General features: G+C 33.6%; 2 protein-coding genes across 4 annotated transcripts in view; both read left to right on the top strand.

Annotated features, from left to right (window-relative positions):
• LOC121240550 (sugar transport protein 8-like) lies at nt 1-19,855 on the top strand. The gene is made up of 5 exons (XM_041138008.1): nt 1-264; nt 419-738; nt 1,416-2,042; nt 2,339-2,736; nt 19,566-19,855. Exons 1-5 carry the CDS (start codon nt 132-134, stop codon nt 19,624-19,626), a joined length of 1,539 nt encoding a protein of 512 aa, XP_040993942.1. The 5' UTR covers nt 1-131; the 3' UTR covers nt 19,627-19,855.
• The window catches only part of LOC121240548 (beta-glucosidase BoGH3B-like), a 24,982-nt gene continuing 15,485 nt past the window's right edge, over nt 10,469-19,965 (top strand). Inside the window, exons 1-9 of one of the 3 annotated variants that reach the window (XM_041138003.1) lie at nt 10,469-10,747; nt 10,873-11,083; nt 11,729-11,819; nt 12,200-12,345; nt 12,777-13,020; nt 13,124-13,228; nt 13,319-13,501; nt 13,780-13,981; nt 14,804-15,577. In XM_041138003.1, coding sequence (XP_040993937.1) covers nt 10,576-10,747; nt 10,873-11,083; nt 11,729-11,819; nt 12,200-12,345; nt 12,777-13,020; nt 13,124-13,228; nt 13,319-13,501; nt 13,780-13,981; nt 14,804-15,297 — 1,848 coding nt within the window. In that variant the 5' untranslated portion in view covers nt 10,469-10,575 and the 3' untranslated portion in view covers nt 15,298-15,577. Of the gene's footprint in view, nt 10,748-10,872; nt 11,084-11,728; nt 11,820-12,199; nt 12,346-12,776; nt 13,021-13,123; nt 13,229-13,318; nt 13,502-13,779; nt 13,982-14,183; nt 14,696-14,803; nt 15,578-19,965 lie in introns of those variants that run through there. The other 2 variants (XM_041138006.1, XM_041138004.1) reach the window with 2 other exon arrangements.

The raw sequence follows: 19,965 nt of genomic DNA on the forward strand, positions 1-19,965 counted from the left end.
CTTGCTTATATATATAATTCATTACCTTCAGTTCTTCAGGCCGCGGCCAAACTCTTCCTGGCTTTCCATCACACATCATAGATCGATCGATCGATCGATCAGCCAGGGAAAAGTAAGGCCAATCTGCAACCATGCCTGCAATCGTTATTTCAGAATCTGGAGGTGGACAAGACTTCCCCGCCAAGCTTACAGGGCAGGTTGTTGTCTGTAGTGTTATCGCCGCCTTTGGAGGCCTTATGTTTGGCTACGATATTGGCATCTCCGGTACGTAATGCATACAAGCATTTATGATTTCATGAACGTCTGTCTGTCTGTCTGTACGTCTGTCCTTTCTTTTCTTTTCTTTTTTATACGTTTTGCATGTCTGATCGTGGCTGAGAGAAGTTTGGTTTAATGCTTTGTTTTTTCGTTGTTACAGGGGGAGTGACTTCAATGGATGATTTCTTGATTAAATTCTTTCCTGCTGTTTATGAAAAGAAGCACCGAGCCAAGGAAAACAACTACTGCAAGTACGATAATCAGTATCTCCAGCTCTTTACTTCTTCACTCTATCTTGCAGCCATCGTGGCTTCGTTTTTTGCATCCATGGCTTGCAAGAAGTTTGGCCGGAAACCAGCAATCCAAGCCGCCTCTGTTTTCTTTGTTGCCGGAGCCATTTTAAACACTGTTGCCAAAGATCTACTGATGTTGATCTTAGGCAGGTTGTGTCTTGGCGCTGGAGTTGGGTTTGGTAACCAGGTAACAATAACATCACGAACATAATTATTTTCCTTCTTTTTTTTTTCTTAGCAATTAAAAGAGGTCCAGCATACAATCGAATAAGTATTTTTATCTGGGCGCCGGATACTAATCCAGAAATTTTATTTACGGTCCTTATTTAGGGAATGTATAAGCAAATCCTTTGTTAAATAGAAAAAAAATATCCTTTTGAGAAATATATTATTATAATTTAAAAAATTTTAAAGATAAAATTAATTAAGCTTATACATAATGGAGACTATATAGCATATATGAGACGAATTCCTTTTCAAATTAGTATCTAAGACTTAGGACTCAATTGGACACTCCGATGAGTATTTCATAATTTTCTGAATAGTATTGAAATTTTTTAAATTGTGATATTTTAATGGAGTTTGAAAAATTAGAGAGAAAAATTGAATAAAAATATTATAAAAAATTAATTTCTTTGTTTTTAATAGTAAAAATTCAAACCATTATTTAATATTATTTTTAAAATTGTATTGATTTTTGTGGATAAGTTTTATTTAATGCCGACCGGCCACGTGCTAATAGTTTAACGTGAACGCATGAGAGTATATCCCAGTCACGATCATATTGCACCCTCGTGTTATTTAATTGAAAGAATACAGTAGGTTTCTCAATCGCTGATCCTGATGTTTTCAATGCATGAACAGGCAGTACCGTTGTTCATATCAGAAATTGCTCCGGCCAAGTACAGGGGAGGCCTGAACATCTGCTTTCAGTTGCTTATCACAGTCGGCATTCTGTGCGCAAACGTCATTAATTATTTCACGTCAAACATGCACCCATACGGCTGGAGAGTGTCGCTAGGGGGTGCCGCGGTGCCCGCCATAATTCTTCTCGTCGGATCCATCGTCATCGTCGAGACGCCCACCAGCCTAATCGAGCGTGGGAAGGAAGACCAAGGCTTGAAAACTCTGAGGAAGATTAGGGGCGTGGAAGATGTAGAGAAAGAATTCAACGAACTCGTGCACACCACTGAATTGGCTAAACAAACCAAGCACGCCTACAGAAGTCTCATGAAACGCAACAGCAGGCCTCAGCTCATTTGTGCTGCGCTTCTTCAGGTCTTCCAGCAGCTTACAGGAATCAACGTCATCATGTTTTATGCACCAGTACTGTTTCAGACCATGGGATTCAAGAGCGATGGATCGTTGTTATCTGCCGTCGTTACCGGTTTGGTTAACGTGTTATCCACATTGGTTGCAGTTTTCTCGGTTGACAGAATCGGGAGAAGGAAATTGCTCATCGAAGCTGCCGTTCAAATGCTTGTAGCCCAGGTAAGGAAAAAATTAGAAGCACAGAAACGGATATATAATTAATATTTTGAATATTTACTCATCGATCCATTCAGTTTTTTTCTAGATTTTTTTCTCATTTTGTTTTGTGAAGAGTTTCTTATTCATGGGGATGTGACATACTTGGAACTGGACCCATTAATGTGAGACTCGTGTCTCACGTTTAATGGGTCCAATTTCAACGAGATCTAGACACATGAAGTCTTGCCCGAGACGATAAGTCTCTAGCATGCATGTTTTACGTGTTACTAAATTGTGCATGTTTTGTGTTCTCGCAGTCTGTAATGGGAGCGATACTTGCAGTCCATTTGAAAGCTTCAAACGAGATGCCAAGCAATTATGCACTGTTCGTGGTCTTCTTGGTCTGTCTTTTCGTGTCCGGTTTTGCATGGTCTTGGGGTCCCTTGGGCTGGCTAATTCCTAGTGAAATCTTCCCACTCGAGACTCGAAGTGCTGGGTTCTTCTTTGCTGTCAGCACCAACATGCTTTTCACCTTCCTCATTGCTCAAGCATTCCTCACAATGCTGTGCCATATGCGGTCTGGGATCTTCTTCTTCTTCGTGGCATGGATTATTTTGATGGGTTCCTTTGCCATCTTCTTGCTGCCTGAAACAAAGGGAGTTCCCATTGATGAAATGAATGAAAGAGTGTGGAAGAAGCATTGGTTCTGGAAGAGGTACTTTGATGATGACGACAGAGAGATGCAAGCTAAAGCAGAGGAAAAGCAACTGGCTTGATAAGGATTATTCTTTTTTAGCTCCCTTAATTTAGTAGCGACTTATGTGTACGTTGTCATTATTAATTGGTTTGCGATGATTTTTAAAATCAGTACATATTTTCTGCTAAATATCTGTGCTTGATCATGATCTGAAGCAAAATTCATACATAGTTGACAATAATTTTATCCGAATTACTATTAAAAATGAAAAGTATTTATATTACTTGCGAGTGAACGTGGAGGACATGTACATACAGAATTTGATTTATAAGAAGACATTAAGTAGAAAATATATTTATAAGCCTTATTTTTTATACACCCACCACGTCGCTGATGTGAAAGTTTCTACAAAAATAAACCTACAAACTAACGTAATATTCTAAAGTTACTTTTATTATTTTTATTGTAAAATAGATATGGCGCATCATATGAAGACATGTAATTATTAGTTTCTGAATTTGTTTCTATGGGATCTCTTTGTGTTTCTAACACTTTTTAAAAAGTATAATGTTAGATACAATCATGGAGTACAAGCGTCACACAATCCTTTTAAAAAATATTGAGATACACCATTCATGACATATTCTTGGATGGGCTTTTGGTTCTTTATGGCATACACCATTCATGACATATTCTTCATTTTTCCCTGGCATACCTTCATTTTCGTTCATGTTTTTCAGTCTTGTATTTTCTGTTGTACATGCTAGTGCTGCTGAATTGTTTTTTTGAGTTGCTAGTGGATTTGGTCTTTTTTAATGGAACTATAAATGTAATGAGGGAGCATCTGATTTCTGCTAGTGGCTTCTTTTTTTACTTGCTGGTGTTCTTTTGCTCTATTGTAATGTACTTGTTGGTTGCTGGCGGACTTGCTAGTGGGATTGCTTTTTTGACTTGTTGGATTGCTCGTGGACTTGGTCTTTGGTAATGGAATTACAAATGTAATGAGGCAGCATCTATATTAATGGACTTGTTGGTTGGTTTAGTGATGATTTTATAATGGATGTTGATCAATTAAAAAATTCTATACATCACACTACTATTCTACTTTCATCCAACCATGTGGCACATTTATTACTGTTAGATTATCCTTTATTAGAAGATTCTTTATCATTCAATAGTAATAAATGTGCCATGTCTTACACAGGAGAATAAAAATGAGATAAGAGTATGTTGTATATTATTACTCTGATAAATTTTATTAATGAATTATATGTGGTTTGTAATGGATTTTGAACAGAAAGTCTGACATATAATGCAAGGACCGGACCGGGTTTTCTCTTTGTTTTTATGGTAAATTTGTTGGTTTGTGCTGATGTATGCCAATATAAGGGAACATCTATAACTATATAAAAAATATTAATTCTGTAATTTGTGTTGCTGTTAATGATCCATATGGCATGGATGCCTGTGTAAAGAAACTTGAAGCCAAAGATGTTGTAATTCTATTTGACTTGCTAAGTTCTATCATCTAGTTTTCATCCCCTCGATGGAGTCACTATGGTGAGGTTGAAGAAGGTGAAGTCTCCAAGAAGCTGGCCAAAAGTCCCGCCAAGTCGTCTGGTTCCATCCTCTTTTATCTTCTGCCCCTTGCTTTACGTCCATTCACCCCTTCTTTATGTCACTTCTCCCCTCTCTTCCTCTTGACACTCTGCACTTCCTCAGCCTTTTGTCATTTCCCTCTTTCTTCTCATTTTTCCATCCTGATGAGTCCCTCCCATTTGGCAAGGCCTAGGAAATACTATGGGCTTGTTATATATTATCTCTTAAATAAAAAAATAAAATAATAATAATAAAAATATTAAATTAATAATATTTTTTTATTATTAGATTATAGATGGATAATCCATTGTGGGATAATATTTGAATGAAATAGGCAAAAGCCAAAACATATGAAATTAGCCAAAATTTGATTTTGCATTTACCTAATCTAATGAGAATGCTCTAAGTAATGCAAATGATGTTATCTACGCCCGAGCTGCAAATAGAAAACCATTTCCAATAATTTTAGTCTACTTTTAGATGCTAAGGTGATTTCAAATAATTTGTTAATAATATTAAAAAAATAGTAAATAATAGTAAAAAAATGGTAAAATATTTGTAAATTAATAATTAATAATAGTGAAGTAGTATGAGATTACTTCACTTATCAAACACAGTCTTATTATTATGGAAAATGTTGTATCCACTGAAGATACCCATAGATAAAAGCTACTGTTTTTTTTATTTTTTTAATTTAATGATTAAAGAAATGTTTTTTAATAAATTCGTATTTTTAAAAATATTTAAAAAAATAAAAAAATACGCGTCGGTGGTCACTCTCGCGGCTGTAGCAGTCACCTATTATTATTTTATATCAATTGATAAATATTGGCTGGTAGACCTTGACCATGACATACTTTCCCGTCAATAAAGGTCACTAGCGATGGGGTAGCCTGGTCGAGTAATCTAAAGAAAAACAAACAAATAAAAGGAAAGAGACTGTTCAGGCACTAACTTCCATTGACCCCTGGTCAACCGATAAACCATGGACCAAAAAAGGCTGTTTGGTATGACTCTCTCTCTTCTTCTTCTTCTTCTTTTTTTAAGTCTTTTTTTTTTCTTTTTTTTTATTTTATCGTATACTGTTATTTTTAAGTAAAAAATGATATAAATATAATTATTCAATAAAATATTATTATTCTTTGAATTCTAACCCTTCAAGATAAAATAAGATTTAAATAAGTTTAGAAAATAAGCATATTTTATTTAAAATTGTGTAAATATTGAAAAATTTACTTTGTCTTCAATTACATTAGTATAAAATGAATGACAAATCAAGAGCGAAGATATATGAGTTTTTATTTTATTTTAAATGAATGTAAAAAAAGATAAAATCATGCGTGTCAAACTTTTGAGACGCATATCAATAAAATGAGTAATTTGATAAATTTTAAAAGAAAAATTTTACTTAATAGTCTTACACTACATACTTATTAAGAAAAAAATATAATAATAGTTCTTCTACTTAGCAGCTCTACACATGTACACCACACACTTACTGAGGGGAAAAAAAATATGTGTGGTGTTTTGTGTGTGGTGTATGACTGCTGAGTAGAGTTTTTCAAAACATAAAAAGATAAAAAAAATAAAAAAATAAGAATTTATTTACTCAACAGCCCTACACCACATACATGTTGAGGAAAAAAATTAAGAAGATAAAATATAAGGCAGGTGTGTAATGTAAAGTTGCTAAGTAAAGTTTTTTAAAAAATAAAAACTCACGTCAGTATGTGTGTATTGTAAAGCGCTAAATAGAATAACTCATTTTAAAAACCTAGAGACGTTAGCAAATAAATTCTTTAGGAATTTTACTTCTACTTATAAGAATTAATGATGAAGGAGTTTTCCACAAAATCAACACGGGACAAAACAAGGGTGTATAATCCTTATTTTCCTTATCATAATCTATTATGGAGTAAATTGATTCCCACTAAGAAATCTATTATTTTCATTGGAAAGCCATCATGAATGGTATTTGTTAAGAATATAATAAAACTAATTAAATGAATGGTTTGAATATTAAGTTGAGATAAGATGAATTGAAATGAAATTTAAATAAAATATTATTATAATATTATTATTATTTTGAAATTTGAAATAGTTAAATTATTTATTATATTTTGTACAAATATTTTTAAAAATATTTTAATAATTAGATGAGATAAATTGAAAATATTCATAATTGCCTTAGAGTCTTGGTTTTGAGATTTTTTTTTTTCTCCTCCGTCTTCTTCTTCTTCTTTCTTTGTAACCTCCAAATTTTGTTGTAATTTCTTTCGGTCATAAGTGAAGACAAAATTGATAGTTTCGTTCCTCTTTCTTTAAAAGAAAAGAAAAAAGAATCTGACAACCAAAATTGACTGAATTAATTGAAAATTAATATTTTGAATCTTTTTTTTTTTTTAAATCTTGGTATTTTTTAAATGAAAAATGACTTTTCAATTACCTTTTCCTCTAAAAAATATGGAGATTTGAAAAAATATATAAATAAATAATAACTTTTACTGATTCATGAGTCAAGCTTAATTAAATAGAAATAATATTTGTAATCGTGAGTACGCAAGCGCCGTATAATAATTTAAAAAAATAAATAAATGTGAAATTTACATGAAAAGAAATTAATTTTTTAATAGTAAACTTTACTCTTTTTTAAAACGACTACACGACACTTATATATTTTACGATTGTATATAGCATTACTTATTATTAAATGATATGCCCTCAGAGTCTCAAGAAGTATCTTTTAAATTCAAGTGATGGATTAGGGATCTTTTCAAATCCAAATACTTTCTTTTTTAAGAAAAATCGTGACTAATTAATAAACTTAGGCTGAATTTAGATATTGAGTTGAGTTGATTTGAGTTTAGTTTAATTTTTTATGAATATTAATAAGTTGAGATAGTAAAATAAGTTTTATGAGATTCACCTAATATGAGTTTTGTGGGATTCAAATAATAATATATTTGAATATTAATATGAGTTTAGATGTATTTATAAGAAATTAAAAAAAAAATTTATGGATTACATGTGTAAATAAGTGTTAAATTGAAAAAAATTATAAGTTTCACTTGTAAAGAAGTTTTGAATTGATATAAATTTAATAATTTAAAATTAAATATTTAAATATTAGATTCAATTTAAATTTAAACGGAACAAAATTGATATCGGTTAATCTAACAACCAAACGGAATCTTAATAAATAACCCTAGCCCATTTAAATTTATATGAACCTTTCATTTTATCTTTCTAGCTAGGCTTACGTGAAGCATTCATATTCGCCACCGCAAAGGATGACTTTGGTCTTGATGCTTTATTTTTTAGTGCTTGTCCTTTTTTTCGTTTCTCACACGCAAGGACGGATTTGATTTCTCATTATTCCACGTATCACGTTAAATTATATTAATTTATAAATTTATTTTTATATAAATTTTTAATAATTTAAATATTTATTTTTTAAAAAAAATACTATTTTTAAGGACATCTCAGTAGTTAATAATTAGAATAATAATAGGCTTATTATTTTTACTATCCGTTTACTATTCTATAGTTTATTTAAAATCTTTATTTTTTATTATTATTTTTAAGTATTTTTTTTAAGTATTTTTTTAACATCTTTTATTTTTTTAAAAAAATAAAAAAAATATACAACTTTACTAATAGTCACCTCTATAATCATTAAATAAAAAAAAATAATAAAAAAAATAATAAATAGGTGATAAAAGGTAATAAGCTTATTATTATCCTAATAATTATATACACATACACATATTATATATATATATATATATATATATATATATATATATATATATATATATGCTTTGTAGCTCCTTAATTAGTGGCCACTACCCATTATTGTGTCTCTATTTAGTTTAAATTATTTTGACAAGTAATATCCATAGTTTTTTTTTTGTTCCATTTCGAGATTTTAATTTTTTAAGATTCTTGATCAAATTTTAAAAATGAGTTTACAATATTTATTGCACTAAATTCTAACATAGCACTTGACCTTTTATTAATGATCATGATTTATCATTTATGGAAGAAAGATTCTACAAATCTCACTCTCTCCCCGCTGCGATGAGGTGGCTTTGCCCAAACTTTTAATTTGTTTTTAAACAATGGATAATCAAGAGTGATAAAAATCTCATATTTCACATAGTAGGATAAAATATTAAGATAGAAATATAATATAAATTTTACAAAATTGAGAGGAAAGGAGAGAAAATTAGTCATGATTGAAAAGTTACTAATGTGAAAATAAATAAATAAATTTTTTTGTCCATTTTAGTAAGTGCCATTCTTAGTGCAAGTTGTAAAAACAAATGAACTAAGATCTAAATGATGTTTTTTTATTTTTTTAAAAAAATGTTTATGATGATTAAAAAATACATAAAAAAAAGAAAAGAAAAATAAAAAGTGAAATGCACTTATCCGAACATTTTTTTGGTGGTTGTAGTGCCACTCTAAGTTTAAATTTATCTCTATCTATTTTATACATTCAAACACATGTTTTAACTTATTTATATTTAAATACATTTCAAGAGATTTATAAAATACTATTATTTACAGATCAACTCAAATCATCTAAAATTACATCAGCATCCAAATGCAATCTAAGCACTCAATAATTGATGGTGCTACAACCACATACACATAGCGTTAAATTAGTTTTTTTATTTTTAAATTTTTTTAAAGTATTTTTTGTGTATTTAAAAAAAACATAACAAAAAATAAACAAAGACAGTAGTAAAAAATAAACAAACAGCTAAAAGAAAAACACATTTCGGTACAAATAAAGTCAGCACTTCAAATCAAAACTTATAATAACAGATATACCTAAAATAGATTCTATAATTTTGTTAAACATTTTACGTGATATTAATTTATTCGGATTATTATAAATTATATAAAACTTATTTGACACGTCTTTCCGATTATAACGAATATTTTGGAGAAATTCGATTATTAACAAATTCGATTATTTACTATTAGTGCGTCAATGTATTATTTATTGTGGGTTGAGGATCTATTATGATTCTAAAAAATTAAAATGTCGATATATTTTTCATCATTTGGAAAAATTTATATAACTAGAATGAAAATTACAAAATATTAAAATTGGTTAATATTTATGAGTTATTTTATTTTCAAGCTGGTGTATAGAGCACATAATTCACGTTACTTAAATAGTAAAATTTAATTTATAAGATTCAAATTTTAAAATTTATTTTTAATCATATTATATCATATAAATATTTTACTTCATATATCCTACACACCTGCTCAACAACAAGAATTTTCAGAATACACCAATTTTTGTAAGAATAATATTAGATACAGACTTACAGTCGTGAATTATGTACACTAATTTTAAAAAAGAGTGAAATCTGTCAATAAAAATTAATTTTCTTATATAAATTTATATTCACTAATTTTTTTCAAAAATAATTCGCGGCATTACTCGTAAGAATAATGTTACTATACTTTTTTAATTTGCTCCTTCAAGCATTTATTTTAAAAAAAAAAACAGTAACTATTAGTATATATATATATATATTTTTTTTTTTTTAAAAAAGAAAAATATTTAAATATGTTTAAAAGTTATTTAAAAAAACAAAAAAACAATTTACACCAGAGATTCAGAGTGGGGACATCCGGCAGAATACCACCACTCTTACGCGCAAATATATTCTCTTTGTGATTAACAAGAAAAATTATAGATATAAACTTCATATGTGCACTATTTAAAAATATATAATTTTATTTTTTTACTATTATATTTTATATTGAATTGAAATATAAAATATAAAGATAAAAAAGTAAAATTACATATTTTTAAGTAGTATGTAAGAGTGTGTGACTTTTGTGTAGTACAACTCAATTAACAAAACTTTTTCACGTTCCCTTATATGCGGTTTCGACCTGCATTTGGATATTAAATTAAATTGAGATAAAAATTAAAAGTTGAATAAAATATTATTATAATATTATTTTTTAATATTAATATTATTTTAAAATTTAAAAGATTGAATTATTTATTATATTTTATATTAAAATTTAAAAAAATTATAACGAGGAGATTGCGATCGAAATAGTCATTTCCGCCCCCTTATAAAAGATAGTGAACTCCAGCGATTAGTCTCACAGATTTGAACATAGTAAGTTTTACATTCCTGTCGGTTTCATTTGCTTTCTGCTGTCTCTCTGTGTTTCAGTAGGCTCGCTGACTGATAAGCAAGGCGGATTACCGGAATTATGAGCCAAGTGGAGGTCTTGGATTATTGCGTTTACAGAGATCCCAATGCAGCAGTGGAGGCTCGCATCAAAGACCTGCTGTCTCGAATGACATTGGAAGAGAAGGTCGGCCAGATGACGATGATTGAGCGCCGTGTCGCCACCCACGACGCCATTAAAGACTTTTCCATTGGTACGGACCTCTCTATCTCTCTCTCTCTAGAAGTTGCTTACTGTTACGTACTTACGTGTATGTGCCCTTCTGTGCATGTTTTGTTTCTGCAGTTTTGCTGACATTTTGTGGACTATTTTCTGTAGGAGGCATGATGAGTGCTGCTGGGAGTGGACCCTTCGGGAAAGTGAAAACAAAGTCGTCGGATTGGGCCGATATGGTTGACAGGTTTCAGAAGTCGGCGCTTGATTCACGGCTAGGGATACCTTTAATATATGGGATTGATGCGATTCATGGTAACAATAGTATCTATGGTGCCACCATATTTCCTCATAATGTTGGCCTTGGAGCTACAAGGTTAGTGTTTTGACTCTGTCCCGGGTTTCTTACATAATTAGCACTTCTGGGCAAAACTAGAACAGGAAACAAAGAAAGATTGTGAAAAAAAAAAAAGGAAAAGACCTTAAAAAGTTTGCTTTATAGACTCTAAATCTAAAAAGTGCATTCAAATCACTATATCCAAAGAAAATCAAAGTCATATCTGGACCTATACCCCAAATACCAGTAAATGTTACAACTGCAACCTCTTGGAATAGTTATAATTTGCAAGAACTTATCCCTTCCAAACTATATGGGATTCTATCCACCACCCTTTCATATTAAATATGAGTATTACAGTTGATGGGAGACTATTGGAAGAAAGATGGAAAATGGCATGCAGTTTGAAATCTTAATTTACTAATAAATAGGTCAATGGTCAGAGTACTCCATAACCTGTACTTTAATTTCTCATAGGACCATCTTATCAGCCACCAGCTTAGTTTATGCTTTAGCCTTTGAAAGGTAGGGATAAAAACCATTTCTGGGGAAGTTAAAGGACAAATAACTATAACAGCTAACCCTTATGAATTTCTCCGCTCTTCTTAAAATCTCAAAGCAGCCAAATGGAAGGTATTTGGCCATTTTGCTTCAGGACCACTTATATTGTAAAACTTATGATAGGGATGCAGATTTGGCTCGAAAGATTGGGGAAGCAACGGCACTTGAAGTTAGAGCTAGCGGCATTAACTATACTTTTGCTCCTTGTGTGGCTGTAAGTACTGTAAATGTGACCTTGTGCTGGGCCATTATCTGTTTTAAGTGGTTGGTGCTTGCAATTTGGCAGTAGGCTTATAGTTGTAAGAAGTTAACAGTTCTTTATGCTTTTCAATATCTGTGGAGAATATTGACTATGTTTCTCTTCAAATGTTGCTGCCATTTCAATGAGTTAGGGATCTCTTGTAGTGTAAAGAACTAACAAACTAATTTAAATGTTGAGAAGCTCGACATGTAAATCATGAACAAGTGATATTATGCTAGCTAGCGTTATGTCTGAGGTGTTATTCTTCTATCTCCTTTCACGTGTTTGTCTTCTAAACACTCTTTTGTGGACAAGAAATTGTCAGGAAAACTCATTTGCATAAGTTCTGATAGGTTTCAAGGGATCCCAGATGGGGGAGGTGCTATGAAAGTTACAGTGAAGACGCTGGAATTGTTAGAAAGATGACTTCCATTGTCACGGGCCTGCAGGGCCAGCCGCCCCCGAAACACCCAAAGGGCTACCCTTTTGTGGCTGGGAGGTAGCGAAAAGTGGTTGATATTCTATTTGCATTTATTTAATGACTATACTTGTATCTTTAATCAAATTTACTCCTTAGCTAGTTCATTCCACATTCATCCTCAATTTAAATACGTTTGCTAATGTCTGAGAAACACACGTGGTGACTGGAAAAAAGAAAGATCTAACGGATTCTAGAAGTCACGTCAGTCTGTAGGTTTACTTTGTGTAATATCTTTGTGTCTGTACAGTTCTCATTATATATTGTGCATCTAAAATTTTTTTGTCCCGTTTTCATATATTTCGATTCTTAAATAGTTAGATAACTAACTTAACTATTCATACTTTCAAGCTTTGTAATACTCATAATAATGCAAAGAAACCCTGACTGTCAATTCCTCTGTTAGCAGCCGTCCGATTGACTCTTTCTCATAATCCCACTTTTGTTTCCAGAAACAATGTTATTGCTTGTGCAAAGCATTTTGTAGGGGATGGGGGTACGGAAGGAGGAATAAATGAGGGGAATACCATATTATCATACGAGGAATTAGAAAGGATACATATGGCACCTTATCTGGACTGTATTTCTCGGGGAGTTTCCACTATTATGGCATCCTTCTCTAGCTGGAATGGGCGTAAACTGCATGCTGACCATTTTCTCTTGACAGAAATTTTAAAAGATAAGCTCGGTTTTAAGGTAAAAATCTTGATATTACTTGTATAACTCATTTCTTTTGTTGGGTTCTGAGATTTTAGTTTCTGCACATCTAGATAAATCTTGGGAAAATATTCTGCTGCAGGGTGTTGTAATTTCTGACTGGAGAGGACTTGAGAAACTTAGCGAACCTCGTGGCTCAAACTATCGTTACTGTATTTCCTCTGCTATTAATGCTGGAATAGACATGGTATAGATTCATTGAACTCCAATTCCAAAATCTATAACAAGGTTTCTTCATTTATTTGTATCTTCTTTGCCTGACTGAGAAAAGATGCAGGTGATGGTGCCTTACAGATACGAACTGTTTGTGGGGGATTTGACATTTCTAGTTGAATCAGGGGAGATACAAATGTCAAGGATCGATGATGCTGTTGAACGGATACTTAGAGTGAAGTTTGCTGCCAGTCTTTTTGAATTTCCTTTCGCGAATAGATCTGTGCTTGATACAGTTGGATGCAAGGTGACTTTTTGAAACATTTAGCAAATGGTGGTGCTGACATTTTTGGCATCTACACGATCTTTGGAAGATGCAAAAGCTTTCCCTTTATTCGTTAAGCTGAATCAGTCATCTCTCCCTTGTATTAATGCCATTAGAAACAGTTGCATCACTACTGTTTTCATTCTAATTATTTAAAAGATATCAAATGCTTTCAGTTAGCAACTAACTATACCATCAAACTCAACTGATTTAGTACTTAAAAACTGAAATAAAAGTTTGGCAATCGAAATTTTCTGCAGCTGCACAGAGATTTAGCACGTGAAGCAGTCCGCAAGTCTTTGGTTCTTTTGAAAAATGGAAAGGATCTGAAGAACCCTTTTCTTCCATTGGATAGAAATGCGAAAAGAATTCTTGTTGCTGGGACACATGCTGATGATATTGGATATCAGTGTGGTGGGTGGACAGCTGATTGGAAAGGAAGCAGCGGCAACATTGCAATTGGTATGTAATTATGTTGTTAATGTTATAAGTATTAAGCAATAGGTTGACTTTCACCATGAGAGCGAAAACATATTTAGCTTTGTAAGACTGATTTGTTTCTTTAGAATCACTGTGATACTCGCTAACTATATCAGTTATCATGGGCAATATTTTCCAATCTTTGGTTATCCCTGGGTTTTGTATGGCATGTATGGCTACAGAGACAGTCAACGAGTCTCCTTAAATGAGGTTGTCCATACCCAGTTTGAATGGTTCAGAGGAGGAGAGCTGCTTGGCGTCTCCAATGTTGGGGTTGATTGATTGATCATTTTAAGTCGAAGCATGGTGAATCTATTCCATCACTACAAACAGCAGCTACATGGAGAATCTATCCGCAACTGCAGCATCATAATTACTTTGTATTGGTTCCTTGGTGGGCTCAGCCTAGTTTGCACAGCTTGACAGCTTGTGCAGGGGAAGTTGCCTGCATGCCAACCGAAGTTCCCTGCTTGTTTTCCTCATCTGGTAGTGGATGACTGTCTTTTAAAGCTGCAGGTCAGCCACAAAGTAATCCATGAGAGTCAGTCCTTTGGATCTGGTGGGGGGCCATTTCTTGGATTGGACCAAAAACTGAAGATATTTTTTGGATTGAAAAAATAAAATTAGAAAATAATAAATGGTCACAAAACTTTAAACTTCAAAATTATTTTAAGTTTAAACAATTAAGTTATAAAACTCATCATGTGGCTCAACAGGAGCAAAAGTTCTGTTTCGAAAATTATATATGTTATAGATGTGTTGGAAGCACGATGGCGATGAACTCATGATGTCATTTCGTTTTAGGCACAACTATCTTGGATGCAATTAAAGAAGCAGTTGGAAATGAAACAGAAGTAGTTTATGAGCAATATCCATCGGCAGACACCTTAGCACGTCGGGATTTCTCTTATGCAATTGTAGCTGTTGGGGAAGAACCCTATGCAGAGAAACTTGGTGACAATTCGGAACTTGTAATCCCTTTTAATGGAGCTGACTTATTAAGTTCAGTTGCTGGCTGTATCCCCACATTGGCAATTCTGGTATCTGGAAGACCCTTAGTTCTTGAGCCATGGCTTTTGGAGAAGATAGATGCTCTGATTGCTGCTTGGTTGCCTGGAAGTGAAGGAGGAGGAATTGCGGATGTTGTCTTTGGGGATCATGACTTTGAGGGCAGACTGCCAGTGACATGGTTTAAAAGGGTCGAGCAGCTGCCCTTGCATGCTGAAATGAATGCATGCGACCCTCTATTCTCACTAGGCTTTGGGTTGACATGCAACAAGGAGAAATCTCCGAACTGATAAAGTTGGTTCATATATATATATATAGTTCCTCTGAGTCACTTAAAGCAGAAGCAGTGCTTCAGTTGGCTCATGTATAGATTTTTTCACTGGTATGACAACAATGTTGTATGTACTCTTTTCTGTATTTCCAATGGCTTCTAGTTCTAGTTATTGCCCTGTGAACAGCACATGGGATGCCTTTTGTGGAAGATGGTTTGTGGTTTGTTGAATAAGACTTGAGCAGTTTGGCCATGCTCATCTGTTTATATATGGGAGGAGGATGGACTCTTCATGCTAAGCTTATTATTTTGGATCTCATCTATTACAATATCAAATTTCCTGATATACTTCAAGATGTTAAGTAAATATTATTAACATTGTGCAAGGGAGATAAGAGTTTTTCTATTTTCAAGTTGGTGTGTAAAGCACACTATTTATATCAATTAAATGGTAAAATTTGATTTGTAATATTCAAATTTCAAATCTTATATTCGAAATCAAATTATGTTATGTAAGTATTTTATTAGGTGTACTCTATACATGGACTTAAAAATAGAATTTTTCAAGAGATAAATAGTAGAGTTACATACAAAAATAGTCTCTATGGTTTGGCGTTTGGATAGATTAATTACTATAATTTAAAATTTTTTACTTCCCATTGGTTTAAGCCTCACTAACGAAGCTTACACCACGTAAGCACGAACATAAGATAAGCACCAATAGAATGTCTGTCAACACGTGTCAATAAAAATAAAATAAATACAATTAAAATTTGACTTCAACTTATAAACAAAAAAAAAAATTTAAATTAAGAAAACCTTAATCTTTAGAATAAGCTAAAGTGAAATGGTGATCACGTTACACCTTTAATCTCAAAGAGAGGGAGGTGACATCTACGGCTGGGCTTTGACAAAGTCGGAATGCCCAATTCCGACTTCCGACTCCTACTAAAGTTGGAGGCCAAGTTGAGTTCCGACTTCTACTTCGAATCGGAGTGGATTCCGACTTAGAGTTAGGTTTTTTTTTTTTTTTTTTCCAATTTTCTTACCACTTTTTCAGCATCCAAACAATATCCAAAAATTCTAAACAACATCCAACAATTTTCATATATGCACCCCTAGTGCATGGCCGTATCGAAAAAAGTGCAGAGAGACTCGAAGAAAGACAAGCATGAGAGAGGAAACAACTCACAAAAATTAGGATGCCTAGAAAAGATTTTTGAGAGAGAAATTGAGGTCAATGAGGAAGACAACATCCAAAAATTAGGATGCCTAGACAACTCACAAAAATTGACGAAGACAAGCACGAGAGATTCAAAGAAAGAGAGGATGTGAGGCTGAGTAGTTGCTATCGGCTGAGGACAAGAGAGAAAATAGAATAAGAGAGAAAACAGCATAAGGTTTTAGTTGAAATGAAGAGATGAATATATAAGAGGTGTGAACGGCGTCGTTTTAAGAATGGGAAAAACTACTTTGCCGCCCCATTCTTACTGCTCCATTTGACTGCTGGTCAAATCTTTTTTATTTTTATTTTTATTTTTTTAACTTAGTGATTAAAGAAGTGATTTTAAGTGTATTGATGTATTTTTTTTATATTTTAAAAATATTTAAATATATTGAAAAAATATGAAAACAAAAAAAAAACTACTGGACGGTACGCCCAGCGGTAAGAGTGGGGCGGGGCAGCATAGTAGCCCCACTCTTTAAAAAATTCTTAAAAAGAGTTTGCAAAAAATTGTCTTGTTGGGGGGGGGGGGGGGGGGGGGGGGGGGGTTCGAACACAGGTCAGCATGTTTGCAAAATGTATGCTTGCACCATTAGGCCACTCATCGATCCAATGAAATCTATGAGTGGCACTTGTGCGACCCGTAGATATCATGGGGGTGGTCACGCATCACTCTCGAATCTCACGAGAGAGGTACGTGACTATTATTTTTAAGAGAAATTCTTTATGCAGTCTCATATCAGAGGATTGGACGCGTATGCCCAACGAGGCAAAAATGCACCGTTTTACTAAGTTGGGTTTACAACGTCATCTTGCTCGAGACAGATCTTCTCTTCGTGATGACTCTCCCCCTTCCTCATTTGGCTGGGCTTCTCTTCATGAGAGATTGCTCTTCCTTCCTCCCCAAGATTGAAGCTTTGCCCAGAAGAGTAATTTCGTCTGTCTAAGCCCAGCCCTAACGAGGTCATGCAAGGTGGTGAAGGAGCTGCTTTCGCCCAAAATAGTAATTCCGTTTGATCCCAGCCCTAACTTCACTCCATCTGAGCCCTAATTCACTTTGCCCAGAAGAGTAATTCCATCCGTTTGAGCCCAGCCCTAACGTCGTCGTGCGAGGTGGTGGAGGAGCTGATTTTGCCCAAAAGAGTAATTTCGTCTAAGCCCAGCCCTAACTTCACTCCGTCTGAGCCCTAATTTCACTTCGTTCATGAGATAGGTTGATTTCTGACAATTTTTTTTATGGCAATATTTCTCTGTTATTGCAATGTAGTTTTCCAACTGAGCAATTCAGATTCTTTACATCTTTAATTAAGGCATTTGGTATGCTTTCTGATTTTTATTGGAAATTTAGGCATAGTTGGTAGGCATTTGGTAATCCTTACATCTTCATACATGTTTTAGTTGAGCAATTCAAATAAGAATAGATCTTTAATTACTGCATTTGGTATGCTTTCTGATTTTTGTTGGAAATTAAGGCATTTGGTAGGCATTTGGTAATTCTGCGTTTAAGTTTGTATTGGAAATTAAGCTGGTAATTCTGGAAATTAAGGCAGCTTAAATTACATCTTCATACACGTTTTTGTTGAAAATTATGTGTTAGTTCATATTGGGAATTAAGCTAGTTGGTAAGTCTGAAAATTAAGGCATCTTTAATTATATCTTCATACACGTTTTTGTTAGAAATTCTGTGTCGAGTTCATATTGGAAATGTCATGTAGTTGAAGCTGCAGTCCAATTGTTTGAGAAAATGTGTGAAAGGGACTTAGTCTTCTGCAAGTGCCCCTTGCTCTTGTTGAATGTGATCTTGTTAAGGGGCCTCATCTGTGGTGACCTTCGCTCAGTCCCAGACATTGTAACCCCTGATCGGAGTTGGAGATTAGATATCAGCAGTGTAAATGGTAGACTACCTCCACTGGAATAGCGTGATTCCGATCGAATGCGGAGGAAGAAATACAATGCCAGATCAATGGGGTCCCCCTGTAATTCGCAACAAAAATCTGGCTCAATCGATCTCAAAATCAGTTTTGTATTTTTTCGGATCAATGTTATGCCCAACAATCAAATTAAGCATTCTGAAAATGCTATACAGTCGGCCTACCGGATCAACTTGCTCCCATCATATGGAGGAGCCGAAAGGTCTCGTACTAGCTAACAGACCTGATCATCTATGAGACCATCATCAAGTAGATCATCATCCTCACTATCATTCGAACTAGCTGCTAGCTCTACTTTTGTTGCTAGCGATGAGGATGCGGCTGGTGTGTCCGAATGAGACGGTGCGACCACTACTCACGGTGTAGCCGCCGCAGCTGCTACAGGATATGCATTGGGCATGCGCGGAAGATCAAGGAACTCAAAAATAATGCGGGGAGAGAAAGTAATACTCACTCCCCGGACCGCTATAGTGTAGCACAGAGCATTAGAGTCATGCCATCCCATGGCATGGTAAAACTCATTGACCATTTTTGGATAAGCAGTCCCCCGTTACTGATAGATCGGTGTCCATCTCCGATCGGTGATGATGGACTGTATGCTCTGGATGCCATTAGTATACTATTTAACCACAATGAAAGTAAGAATATAATTATATTATTGAAGAATTATACTATATTGAACTGAATTGAAATAATTAGTTTGAACGAAACATATTCTGTTTGAACTAACCATTGTAATGTAACTTCATAGTTCATAGTCCGAACTAAGAAAATCTCTATTCGAATGGAATGTTCTGTTTATTCAGACAAATTTAATTTGTTTGAACAGAAATATCTGTTTGGCAACTGGGCGTTTGAGTCCGTTAGAACGGGAACATGCCAAACAACCGTGGCTGAGTCGACTCAGCCTCGAACGAAAAAATGCAATCTAGTGAGGATCTTTGGTTTTAATCGGTAGAAATGATTAAGAATTGAAGCTCCATCATTTCTACTGATTATTTTGGTGTTAATTCTATAAAAAAACACAAAAATGAAAGATTTCAAATTCGAAATCCATACCTTCCAAACACAATCCATTCCAACAAAAAACGAAACAATAGATGTGTGGAAGAAGCATTGGCTCTGGAAGAGGTACTTTGATGACGACGACAGAGAGATGCAAGCTAAAGCAGAGGAAAACCAACTGGCTTGATCATGATTATTCTTTTTTAGCTCCCTTAATTCCCTTAATTTAGTACAGACTTATGTGTACGTCGTCATTATTAATAATTAGTTTGAGATGATTTTTAAAATCAGTACATATTTTCTGCTAAATATTTGTGGTTGATCATGATCTGAAGCAAAATTCGTATATATATAGTAAATAATTTTATCCGAATTACTATTAAAAATGAAAAGTAATTATATTACTTGCGAGTCAATGATCAGGAGGACATGTACATGCAGAATTTGATTTATAAGAAGAAATTAAATAGAAAATCTATTTATAAACCTTATTTTTTATACACCCATCGCATTGCTGACGAGAAAG

The sequence above is a fragment of the Juglans microcarpa x Juglans regia genome, chromosome 7S, assembly GCF_004785595.1.
Source record: "Juglans microcarpa x Juglans regia isolate MS1-56 chromosome 7S, Jm3101_v1.0, whole genome shotgun sequence".
Taxonomy (NCBI): domain Eukaryota; kingdom Viridiplantae; phylum Streptophyta; class Magnoliopsida; order Fagales; family Juglandaceae; genus Juglans; species Juglans microcarpa x Juglans regia.